Source organism: Arachis duranensis, unplaced genomic scaffold (assembly GCF_000817695.3).
Source record: "Arachis duranensis cultivar V14167 unplaced genomic scaffold, aradu.V14167.gnm2.J7QH unplaced_Scaffold_36105, whole genome shotgun sequence".
NCBI classification, from domain to species: domain Eukaryota; kingdom Viridiplantae; phylum Streptophyta; class Magnoliopsida; order Fabales; family Fabaceae; genus Arachis; species Arachis duranensis.
Window position 1 is genome coordinate 50,112 of NW_026264913.1, and position 12,500 is coordinate 62,611.

Consider the following 12,500-nt stretch of genomic DNA (forward strand, 5'->3'; position numbering starts at 1 on the left):
AATGCCGACCACTACATAAGCCACCGGTGGCTGAGAGAAAGCGAGCAGCACCTTGTATAGGTTGGGCGGGGCTTGAAGAAGCGAGCCCCTCTCAGAGAAAGCCATTGCGCGCTAGCCTAGCTAGCTAGCGTTTTTCAGCTGGCTGTTATGTTAGTTGTAGCGCGCCTTCCCTCCTTCTCTCACTTCGGAAAGATTCCGCAGTATTTTCTTATGATGACCTGGTCGAGAGAGTACGATACATCGGTGTAAAAGATGGAGTGGTGTGAGGTTGGTTAGAGTAAGGCCTGGCCTGAGAGTGTTCTTGCCTCTATCATGGAAGGAAAGGTTGGTCAACAATTTGAAGAGTTTGCTTCTACACGGAAACGAAGACTTTCGAGAACAAATATTAAACCGGGAAGAAAAAAGGGGAATAAAGAAAGTCTAAGCGCATATGGCACGAAAAGGAAATCCGATTTCGGTAAGACTCGATCTGAATCGTAGTTCAGATTCAAGTCGGTTCAGTGAGGGCGACCACGAAAGTCACCGAATGGGTCAGTCTTTTCCTTCAGTTTGTCCTATATATATGTTGAATAAAAAAGCTTGGGTTGGGAGGCCTTTCAAAGTACAAGGCAGATGTCCGGGACGGACACGACTTCTTCTAACGCTAGAAGACCACTTGAAGACACCCGGGACCAGAGCATGTCGTGAAAGAAGCACACTGGGCGGGCGTGCTTCGACCGTGTCTCCGGGGCGCAGTTGAATGTGGATATCATGAACGCGAGGTGCAGGATACCAGGCCGAGAAAGCCGGGCTACCACCCCCTATGTGCCGATCACTAGCGCATCCAGGGCCCCGCGCCCAGCGGAGCTGGAGAGGCCTAGCCTGATCTGAGAAGTGCTAATTCGGTTCGGATAGACTTCATTCAAGAAAGCCGCCGCCCCTGGAATCAATAAGAAAACTAGTGCTAAGTTTCAGATCAGTGAATAAACCGAAACGAAAGAAGAAAGAGACGTTTCTCGCTCGGCGCCTAAAGCGCACTATGCTCCGCTTCAACAAATGAGAGTTTTCGGTGGAACCGGTGAACCACGCGAGCTGGTTAGATGCGTGGGACAGAGGGCTCATAGTACCTGCTAGCGCAGCTATGCAGTGGAAGGGAAGGAGCCTAAATCGACCCCCTTCTTTTTTATTTTCAAATAAAAAAGAAGTACAAAGAGATTAGACTCTCGGATGAGACTAAGCAGCCACCGACCGTTCCGACGCGCCCCTGACCTTTTTTTTATTAAGACCGAAAACCTATCTAAAATGGAGCCTAGTTTAGGCTGTCAAACAAATGATAAAATGGAAAATGTTCAATAAAACCAAAACCACTAGTAGGGATACGGATGGAGTCTCGCTCAGTAAAGAGAGTTGTAGATTCGTAGAAAAGGAGAGGAGCCTTGACTCTTTCTATGATGTTATTAGTCAAGAAGCGCTAACGCTGCAATCTTTCTAAAGCAAGAAGCGACTTTGAGAAAGTGAGAAAGAAGGTGCTTGTTGCCGCTTTCTTTTTTTTTTAGTAAGTAAACTTGTTTTGTTTTATAAGGCGAAAGGTTGCTATTTTTATAATTATTATAGCGTTAGCGCTTTAGTTTTCAATAAGTTTAGGCTTTACTAATAACATAGAAATTTGGAATCAGGGTGCGCAGGTTTGGAACCCTATACAAAGGGCCTTTCCTTTCAAATGACAACTGCCTCTTCCTGCTGCGAAGGCCTTGCACGAAACCAACCCCCCACCCCCGACCCAGTACCAGTTGTTTCGCTGGTAGGCCCACTTAGGTTAGGGGGGCATTGTCCCTCAGTTCTTACCAACCTCCGGTGTGTAATCGACATGTTGCTAACTTCAACTCGGTTGAATAAGAATCATTGATTCCCTTTGCTGTCCATTTCTTATTCATTCAGGGCGCTCGGCCGGTGCTCCTTTTTTAAACCAGAACTACTCTGAACGTTAGAGAAGATAAGGGAAGACCACCTGAGCGAACCGACCGGAGGGGACTTGACTTATTTATTCGAACCGAACGATAGCGGCTTAAAGCAAAGCCTATCACGAGCAGCGTCGCTGCTTGATCGGCGGGGAGAAGCATCTCAAAGTATGGGGCAAAGGATCAAGCGCTTTGACCTTGTCTCCCGGGATTCACCACAGGTTGGGTTTGAGAGCCGTGTGATGGGTGACTATCCAGCACGGTTCGGAGAGCACTTGTTGTCTGCGTTGGTGAATGGAAGCCCCTCTATCAAGCAAGAAAGAAGCGGCTATTCCCCAGTCCCTTAGGTTGGAGGGAGTCACCATTGACTCTATTTATTATTATGGTAAATTAGTGTATAAAGATGTAAATCTGAGATCTTATTTCGGTTCGATACGTCCACCTGCGAGACTCACCTTTGGCTTCCGTCTCGGTAGGTGTATTCTTATACATTTTCCCAAAAGAACATTCATTCATTTCTTTCTTCCCCGTCGACCACGACGACTGAAACGACGCGAAAAATCCAGACCCGGAAAGGTGAAGGACCGGTGGTGGGCATTTGGGAAAGTCGGGCCGATCGGGTGTCTTCATTCCAGCTACAATACAGAAGAAGAACGAAACGAAGTGAGAGGCCGGAGGGCAGGGAAAAGAGTCGAGCCGATCAGGCTCGACGCCCTAGCGATAGGGGGGAAGCAAAACGAAATTAGGATTTGGCCGAAAAAGAAGCAACGCTATGGATACCATGACCGATCACCATCGATAAAGAAGAATCTTTCTAAATCACTTCGGGTCAGCGGGGCCTTCAAGCATCCGAAATACGCCGGGGTTGTAAATGACATAGCGTTCCTGATAGAAAATGACGACTCCTTCAGAAAAACGAAGTTTTTTAAGTTCTTTTTCCCCAAGAAGTCCCGCTCCGACGGCCCGGCGGGTCATCTATTTAAAAGGACCCTCCCTGCAGTGCGCCCCTCCTTGAATTATTCGGTAATGCAATACTTATTGAATAGAAAGAACAAAATTCATTTCGACCCCGTCGTAGTTCTCAATCATTTCGTGACACCGGGCGTGGCTGAACCATCTACGATGGGGGGAGCGAATGCGCAGGGAAGAAGCTTAGATAAGAGAATACGTTCTCGCATCGCTTTTTTTGTAGAAAGCTCGACCAGCGAGAAAAAGTGTTTGGCCGAAGCCAAAAAGAGGTTGACCCACTTCATTCGCTTGGCGAATGATCTTCGCTTCGCGGGAACAACAAAAACCACCATCTCGCTTTTTCCTTTCTTCGGTGCTACCTTTTTATTTCCAAGGGATAGAGTTGGGATGTATAATCCCATTATTTTGGAGGATGCCCGGGAAAAACTCCTAGGCAAATTAAGGATCAAATGTTGGAACCTCATGGGTAAGGATAAGGTAATGGAATTGATAGAGAAATTCATAGACCTAGGTAGGATAGGAGAATGGATAAAGGGAATAGAGATGATGATAGAGATCATACCGAGAAACAGAAGAATTCCGTACGGGTACAACTATTATTTGAACGAAGTTATAAAAATGCGATCTTTGTTGTCTAATAGAACAAACACTAATACCTTAATTGAGTCGGTCAAGATCAAATCTGTTTATCAAAGTGCTTCTTTGATTGCTCAAGACATCTCTTTTCAACTGAGAAAGAAAACAAGATCATTTCGTTCCATTTTTAGTAGAATAGTAAAGGATATTCCATTAGTAATGAAAAAAGGGGTAGAGGGGATCCGTATATGTTGTTCAGGTCGATCTGAAGGCGCAGAAATAGCTAGAACTGAATGCGGAAAGTATGGAAAAACATCTCGTAATGTATTTAACCAGAAAATCGATTATGCTTCCGCGGAAGTATCTACTCGTTACGGAATCTCAGGTGTCAAAGTGTGGATTTCATATAGTAAAAAAAAAAAGGGACGTGCTATATCCGAAACGTACGAAATTTAGTAAATATCGTAAAGGCAGATGTAGTAGGGGTTGCGAACCAGACGGAACAAAACTAGGTTTTGGAAGATATGGCACTCAAAGTTGTAGAGCTGGTCGTCTTTCATATCGAGCCATTGAAGCAGCGCGTCGGGCTATAATCGGACACTTCCATCGTGCTATGAGCGGACAATTCCGAAAAAATGGTAAGATATGGGTAAGAGTTTTCGCGGATATCCCTATTACCGGGAAACCTACAGAAGTCAGAATGGGAAGAGGAAAGGGAAATCCTACGGGTTGGATTGCTCGTGTGTCCACGGGACAAGTCCTATTTGAAATGGATGGTGTGAATTTTGCAAATGCTCGACAAGCCGCTACATTAGCGGCGCATAAACCATGTTCGTCAACCAAGTTTGTTAAGTGGTCGTAACGTAATTGGTTAGTGGGGAAAAACCGGGCCGGGATTCAAAAGAATTAGGCGAAGGGTGGGGGGTCGGGCCCTCTCCTTTGCATTATGTCAGTTGGGCCTCCCCGGGTGTTTTTCCTTCCTTATTTGTTTAGGATTATTGTTCCTTATTACCGAAGGAGCCTCTGTGGTTCCTTGGATGGCAACTGGGACAAATTCAGGGAACAGTGGCTCGGAGAGTTGGCTAAAATACCTTAACCGGTCACCATCAGGTGAGGGTACGGAAAATAGCGAAGCCGAGCCCGCTTCAAGAAACCCGGAGGCACGAGACAGTGATCCCAGGGAAGAAATAGGGCCTTCCTCGGTAAGGCAGCGAGTGGATTCGGCGAACGCTGCCGGAGCAGGGGAGAATGTGGTGGGCCCATCACACATCACAACAGGCTCCCAATCCCCCCATGGGGGTGCCGGAAGCCCCTGATCCGATGTGGTTGAAAAACCGCATTGAAAAAGTTTTCTTTATAATAAAAGGTAGGAAACCAAGGAAGGACATGCTCCAGAAGCTTTTTGACGATCTTAGACTGGAAACGGCTTCTCCGCTCAAACTGCAGCAAATCTTAAGAATTCTCGAACAAATGAAATGGAATTCTAGCCTTAAAGGTCGAGATTTCAGACTCGATCTGGAATTAGGTCACCGCGTCCACGATTGGGAAAGGGAGCAAAGGCACTTCCCAAACCCCGTGGACGACGTACCATGATACTTTCTGTTTTTAACAGTTTACGGGTGGCACTCAGAAAACCGGGGTGCCGCCCTAATGACCGATTGGGAGGGACCGCCGCATTCGGTCATTAGGGCGGGCAGACCTCGAATCGTTGGATCCGGTAGGTAAAAAAAAGGGTAGCCCCAGCTTGGGGCTGGATTGAATCCGAAGTTTAGGTTTAGAGTTGGATTAGCCAAGGGGTAAGAATTCAATGCTTGGCTTATGGCCTGGATGCTTTAGAGCAGACAGAGTTGGATTAGAACGTTTTCATGGTGCGCTCATTTCGAATTGTATTTCTCTTTGACCGAGTTAAGTAAATTCCGTTTGTGTGGCACGAGAGATGTAAAAGTAAATTGAGTATCGAGGATATGCGGATGATTTATACTATACGAAATTCCTAAGGCACCAAGGGCTATTCAATAAGGGCAACGAAGCAGTGTAGCTCTTATTTGGTGAATCCCTGTGTAGCTAGTAGATCGGGGAAAGAAAGAACTTAACCACTGCGTTGTAGGGGAACAATACCCAGTGGTGGGGTAGCTACTATTGGGTGAATACCTCCATCTGTTCATCCCGGCAGTTTCTGGTTCTAATTCCTGTATTTCATTCCGGTAGGTAAGGGAAACCTGTGGTAGCGAGACGGTTTCGGCAACAAACTCCTATCAGTCCCTCTTTCGGTTGTTAGCAGCCTCGGCTATCATGGAAATTTTTTGTATTGGCTGTTGATGGGAAAATACTTATTGTCCTGGAGGATAGACGAGCAGGTAATAGCAGTTTGACTGGGAATATTCCTTGCTTACCGGCTGTTGGATGGAGGGAGTTGATGGCATTCTTCCTGGGTTAGTGGATTTAGGAGCTATTTATCCTAATCCTACACTGCTTTGTTGGATTCCGACGGCTATTAATCCGCCTTTGTGGCTCTTTGGTAATGGAAAAACATCCTTCCCAACTTGCCTTTGTTTAGTATTAGTACCCCTAGGTACTTCAAAAATGAAAGGGGTCTTCCTCCTCAAGTCGGTTATCCGTATCGGTGAAATGACTATATCCTTAACACATACACTTCGGTAGAGTTTCCCAACGCGAAATAGGCTAGCGCGGATCCCTCTCTCCTGTTAAGTACCTACCCGTGAGATTAGAGCAGATTCGCTTGTCGTTGTATTGTGTCACATCGACTGCACTTTATTAATCCGCTATCGGTTGAATCTCATATCAACAGATTCTGAAAGAACTTGTTGAAAAGGAGGAATCCCAACGTTGAGTCAGAGCTAGAGTTAAAAACAAATCCCTTTTCAACCTTACGGACTTCTTTTCTTGTGCGCGAACGATCAAAGAAAGTCCTATCTAATGATGCAACAGCATCCAAGGAAGAAAGAAGCAAGGCAAGTGAACTTGAAGCAAGAACTCTTAGGCAAGCAAGGAGGGGCGTTGCGGTAAGATCAATGTATAGTATAGCATCAGTGTTATCTTTCTTCAAAGCTCTATCCACTTTGTCACATCATGGATTGCTTTGGCTATTATAGGATACACCTTTTATTATATCCTTTCAGTTTATGGCGCGACATTTCCTACATCTCAAAATGACTGGATATTGGACTTCCCACCAAGATCTAGACTCCAATCCAATCCGAATTGACTCGTCACGGAAGTTGCCTTGCTTTTTCTTTCTCTAGCTCTAGATCTAGGGATTAGCAGGTTGGCTTAATCTAAACTTACTTACTATAAGAAGATCGCTTCAGAGGTCTTTGTAAGTGTTAGAGGTGATTGGTTTTTTTACGATATGGCTCGCTTTTGGGAGGTAGACTTGGGCAGCAAGCTATCTGTTACCGGAAAGCAAAAGTAGCTCGAGCCAAAGGCGACTGCGAGGCCCCCCGCTAAGCGGGGGGGAGGGGGAAAGTGGGTTTAGAGGGCTCCCCCACCATTAGGAATCTTGCCTTACAGAAGGTTAATGAGGGCACGTAACGATGCGCCGGGAAGGTATAGAGTCGCCCCCAAGATGAAAGGGAGATTGGTGCCGGTTACGCTTTTAGTGAGGAGACAGGAGCTCTAGAGCTTAGAGATGTCCCCTAGGCCAGACAGAGGTCTAGGGGGAGTCCGGAAAGAGGACTCTTTTCGTTTAGCCGGCGGGCCCGCAGATGTCAAAAGGCTTAGGCTTTCGAACTTCGTAACAAAAGAAACTCTATTGAGGGAAGAATAGGCTTGATGCGAGCCGTGCCAGTTCGAGTCTGGCGAGTTGCTTCTAGCTCCTGCCTTGCCTATGAGGAAGGCTTTTCGCTACAGACTATTCTGGATACTCAAGAAATAGCCTTTCTAATAGAAACCATACCGCTCCTCCGTTTTCTTCTGGTAAAGGGTCGGAATCAGTCCACGACTGAGTTCCTTCTTAAAAAGATCTCCGGTTTTAATTCAACCAAGGCATAGTAGCTCTGATTAACCTCCAGGCGTTTTTTATGGAAAACTGAGTGATCAGGCATCCATATAACTCTATCTTATTGCTCACTGTTCAAGGGCCTTATGGCTCTGATACACTCCCCAATTTCTTGCGGATCTTGATTTGCAGCTGTAGGGAGGGACCATCCGGAATTAAAAAAAAAGTATGTCTGCAACTTTTACATTTATTTTGGGGAACAAAAGACTCCCCCATGATCTGCTCACCATACATAACTTTCCACTATAGAACCCATAGGCAGCCAAGAGTCATACCAGAGAGATGAGATGTATTGGTTTCATTGCCAACTTTTAGTATAATATATCTTATAGCCAACTCTCTCACCTGAAAAAGTTTCCTACAAACCCAGCTACCATTATTTGGTGGTTTAATACACCAAGGGGCCCTAACTGAATGAATTGAGGTTGAGTAAAAGCCATTCGCTTGAGGATTGGGATCTTAGGGCACTGTATAATTCAAGATCCTCATAAACTATTCAAGGCCCTGATGGTCACTCTCCCCGCGCTCTACTACAGGAAAGCTAGCCTGGTGGATCCACTACACGCTAAGAAGCAAGTCCCGACTAACTAAGTAAAGACTGAAAGTGACCAGAAATTGCTATCTTCTTTCACTAGCGATAGAGCGAAGCGTAGCCGTGTTTAAGCCGAAGGCGATAGTGATTCCAGTGTTTACTGAGCTATATCTCTATCTATTAGTTATCTGGCTTAAATAAAGAGTTTAGACTTACGATACCGAGAAAGCAAGCCACGGCTTGAAGTGAACCCTAAGATGTTCGAACGAGACTGTTCAGGAACATGGATTGTGGGTATACCTGCACAATAGCTTTCTCTACGAGCCTACAAGCTTAGCTTTGGTTTAGCTTCCAACTAAGGCTAAGGGCCGGTTCTCTGTTATGAGAACAAAGAGTTTGACTATGCCATAGTAGGGTGGAATCCGGGGCGAATGAACCACTTTTTTAGAACTATACTACATTGAAATAGCCCTAAGATGCGGTGTGCATATGGGAGCGCTTGAAATGGTTTAGTTTTACCGAATGCCCACGTCGGTGTTGCTGAGCCCTTTCGCTCCTTGAATAACTGAGAACACACTTTCTACGATCCTATAGTGGCTTATCGTAGCTAACAGAGGATCTTCACAAAATTTGGTCAACAAGCATGTAGCCCGATCCGAACGTAATTACATGTCTCAATACTTACTACCTATACCCGGACCCGGGCCGGAAAGGGCTAAATATAGCATTCGCTAAGCAGCTAAGCTGAAGTCAAATACCCGGCTAAGTCCTATCTCCGAATTCCGGTAAGGAAGAAATTCATTGATAACAGATCATTGCTAAGAAAGAAGAGTTGAGTTAGCAGGCTCAGGGGGATCTTAGATTAAAGCATTTTTCTTTCGAGCTGGGAATAAGAGAACGAGCTAGACACAAAAGCTACCACTGAAAGAAGGTAAACCGAAGCAAACAAATGAAGTAGAATTGGCCTAGCCTAACGGTTCTATAGCCTCTACCTATTGAGTTCCCTCTCCTGGGGTTCAAGAGTTGCTTTCAGAGCCCTTGATTGAGATCTCCGTCTCATCACGAACTCATAAAGACAGCGATCAACCTCTCTTTTCTATTCTTTGGCAGATTACTTGCTCCAGGAATGCTTGCTGTCAGCAGTTAAGGGACAAAGGGAAGGTGAGGAAGGTAATCCAACTACGGCACTAAGACTAATTCCGTCTATTTGGCGACTATTCCTACTGCTACTACTACGGCTACTGCAGTAAGGAAGGAATTCGGTTTCAAACTGAACTTGTTGCGAGGGGTTAAAAATGGATTATACTCTTTCTCTCCATCTTTCGTCTATCCTATGTCTCTTTCCTCTGTTCTTTGTCCTTCTCCTACTAGGAGTAGCAGGAAAGTCGTCAAATCCTCCTATATTAACAAAAAACCTTGGTTAATGATGCATGTAAGTATGATATATTCAGTAAATAGGAATAGGATGAGTAGAAAAAAGTATATTGAGGAGTATAAAATAGAATCTAATTCTATATATAATAATATATTATTAAAATAATAAAAAAATAGAAAGAATGAATGTAAAACGTAGAACTAAAAAAATGGATTGATTTCGCCTTCTATTTCCGCAAGGAACATAGGTATGATAATACACTTTTAAATTTTTTTATTTGGAAAAAGAAAAAAAATCTTTTAAGTTCTGCTAAATTTTTCACAAAGGGAAGAAAGCATGGAGCTGAAATAACTCACTTAAAACCCCTTTTAAAGGATTACGCGGTACGATTGAATCAAATAAGCCCTTTTGGAATAAATATTCAGCTACTTGTGAACCTTCGGGTATTGTCGTATTCAACGTTTGTTCAATTACTCTTTTACCCGCAAATGCAATGTAAGCATCGGGTTCGGCAATAATGATATCGCCCAACATGCCGAAACTGGCGGTCACCCCACCAGTAGTAGGAGATGTAAGGATGGATACATAGAATAACCTTTTATTTTTTTGATACTCATATAAAGCAGAAGATATTTTAGCCATTTGCATCAAGCTCAGACTTCCTTCTTGCATACGTGCTCCTCCGGACGCACATACTAGAATAAGAGGTAAAAGTTGATTGCCAGCATGTTCGACCAAACGGGTTATTTTCTCGCCTACTACAGATCCCATACTACCCCCCATAAACTGAAAATCCATGATCCCAATTGCTACAGGAATCCCGTTTAGTTGACCTGTGCCTGTTTGAACAGCCTCAGTTAATCCTGTCTTTCTTTGATAAGAGTCCATACGATTCTTATAGGATTCGGATTCCTCTTCCGAATGAAATTCAATGGGATCCATAGAGACCATGTCTTCATCCATAGGATTCCAAGTACCTGGATCAATCGAAAGTTCGATTCTATCTGAACTGCTCATTTTCAAATGATATCCACAGTGTTCACAAATATTCATTTTTGATTTAAAAAATTTCCTATAATTTAATCCATAACAATTTTCGCATTCAATCCATAAATGCTTGTATTTTTGAGTTTCATCGAGATCTTTAGAATCCTCTCTTTTAGTTAAATTCTCATTCGTGATAGTTGTTTTTATGGAAGAACCCTCGCTTTCACTACTATTTCCGCCCTTACCACAAATAGAAGTATAAAAGTAACTGTCATTGTATTTATCACTTTCACCTAAAATGTGACTAACAATACAGATTTGAGAACGAAGATAACTTTCAATGCAATTATGAATGCCATTTTTCCAACTCGATTTAGTATCATACATGTAATGATTCTCATGTCTCTTAGAGACATTATTCAGATAGCTAGAATTCTTATTATAACTATCAAAAAGACTTTCTGGTTCACTTAGAAAAGAAGGATCATTAGAAATCTCCAAAAATTGATTTTCAATATCAAAATATATGGAATAACGGTTCCTTTGGCTATTGTTATCCCTAACTAAAAGAATTTTATCAGATAGGAAATTTCTAATGTTCCTGACACCGACTAAATAATCAACATTACTGTAACTAGAATTGTCACTATCATTCCAGCTAGGAAAGTCTTTTTCCATATCAATCAAAATTGGGTCTTCACTTGCACTGGTATTTTCAACAGGACCAAAACTATCCATTGAGGAATAGATATACGAAAAAAAACCCTTTTTTGTAATTCCTATGATGCAATTGGAGCTTATCGACAAAAAAAAATTTCGATAGTCCTTTGTGGTTCCGCTGGCGGCTAGATCAGCGCGTTATTTCCTCAAGAGAAGCTCCTATATATATATATGTGTTTTGAATATGTATTAGGTTATGAATAAATAATTGAAACTTGAAATTGTTAATATTGGAACTTGGAGGAAGCTGAGCCTAGTGTTTATTGGATTTTGAGGGGCTGTGTTTGTTTTAATTAAATTGCCTTGATCGTTACGTGGGAATCGGTCAAGGTATGATTTAGGTTTTTTGTATTTAATATGTAAGGTTCTGTAAAAACCTAGGTTAGATGACCATAAGATAAGCTGAAACGCATGGAAATGTACAATACTTAGTGTCCTTGATATTTATGATGTGATTTGATTATGTGATGGAGGTTGTTATTATATTGAGGTAACAATGAAGCAGGAGTAAGTTGGTGGCTATGAGATTGCAAATATATTGAATAAAGCCATGATGAATTTGTTAAAATGTACAATGGTAATGAATGGTGATTGAAAGCATGGTGTAGAGTATGGTGTAGAATTGTGTTAAGTCTTGTTACTGGTATATAAAGTTGGAATGGTAAGTTTGGTAAGGAAGGGAATGGAAATTTTGGATGTAAATAAGGTTTGAAGGGGGTTTTGCAAAAAGTTGGTTTTCGAACTTCGGCGGGCATAACCTGATTTTTGGATCCTCAATTTGCTTCCAATTTGTTTTAAAATGAAAATTGGGTTTATGAAAGTTTATGCCATTCGAAAAACAAGTGAAAATAATTTCAAATTGAAGAAGTTATGGGTGTTGGAAGATTGGAACTTAAAACTGGTTTTTGGTTGCAACTCTGTAGCTTTGCTACTGATTCTTTTTTTTTTTTAAGAACGCACGCCCACGCATACGCGTGACCCACGCGCACGCGTGACATGAAGTCTTCACCCACACGTACGCATGACAAAGAGACGCGCGCGCGAGCTGCAATTTCACACTCCCACGCGCAAGCGTGAGCCACGCGTATGCGTGGTCTCTGTCCTAGCAAACAAGATTTTTGAAGTTTTAAAACCTATTTCAAACCTCTAAACCTCTGTTTTCATTCATTTAGTTATAAATAGTAGTATTAAACCTGATAATCAGATGAAATTAGGAGATGGGAATAACTTGAAAGTGAAGTAAAGTTGAAAAGTGATGAATTGACTTTCTATGGGAGCCGTTTTTGCTTTATTTGCAGGATTTCACTATTGGGTGGGTAAAATCTTTGGTCGGACATACCCTGAAACTTTAGGTCAAATCCATTTTTGGATCACTTTTTTCGGGGT

The 12,500-nt window shown here is 42.9% G+C and overlaps 3 protein-coding genes across 5 annotated transcripts in view; 2 read left to right on the forward strand and 1 right to left on the reverse strand.

Annotated features, from left to right (window-relative positions):
• Positions 1 to 12,500, forward strand: part of LOC127744478 (cytochrome c oxidase subunit 1) — a 29,427-nt gene that overhangs the window by 9,756 nt on the left and 7,171 nt on the right. Inside the window, exon 1 of one of the 3 annotated variants that reach the window (XR_008005465.1) lies at positions 12,384 to 12,500. This exon is cut by the window's right edge and continues 1,652 nt beyond it. The exons of the other annotated variants lie outside the window; for them this stretch is intronic. The gene's annotated coding sequence lies outside the window, so the exon portion shown is untranslated. Of the gene's footprint in view, positions 1 to 12,383 lie in introns of those variants that run through there. 3 annotated transcript variants of the gene reach the window in all.
• LOC127744482 (ribosomal protein S3, mitochondrial-like) lies at positions 7 to 4,474 on the forward strand. The gene is made up of 2 exons (XM_052256611.1): positions 7 to 3,867; positions 3,953 to 4,474. The coding sequence occupies exons 1-2, from the start codon at positions 2,232 to 2,234 to the stop codon at positions 4,342 to 4,344; spliced, it is 2,028 nt and encodes a 675-aa protein (XP_052112571.1). The 5' UTR covers positions 7 to 2,231; the 3' UTR covers positions 4,345 to 4,474.
• LOC127744483 (acetyl-coenzyme A carboxylase carboxyl transferase subunit beta, chloroplastic-like) lies at positions 9,589 to 12,282 on the reverse strand. Its single transcript, XM_052256613.1, has 2 exons — positions 12,267 to 12,282; positions 9,589 to 11,173 (listed from the first exon to the last, which is right to left on the reverse strand). The coding sequence occupies exons 1-2, from the start codon at positions 12,280 to 12,282 to the stop codon at positions 9,726 to 9,728; spliced, it is 1,464 nt and encodes a 487-aa protein (XP_052112573.1). The 3' UTR covers positions 9,589 to 9,725.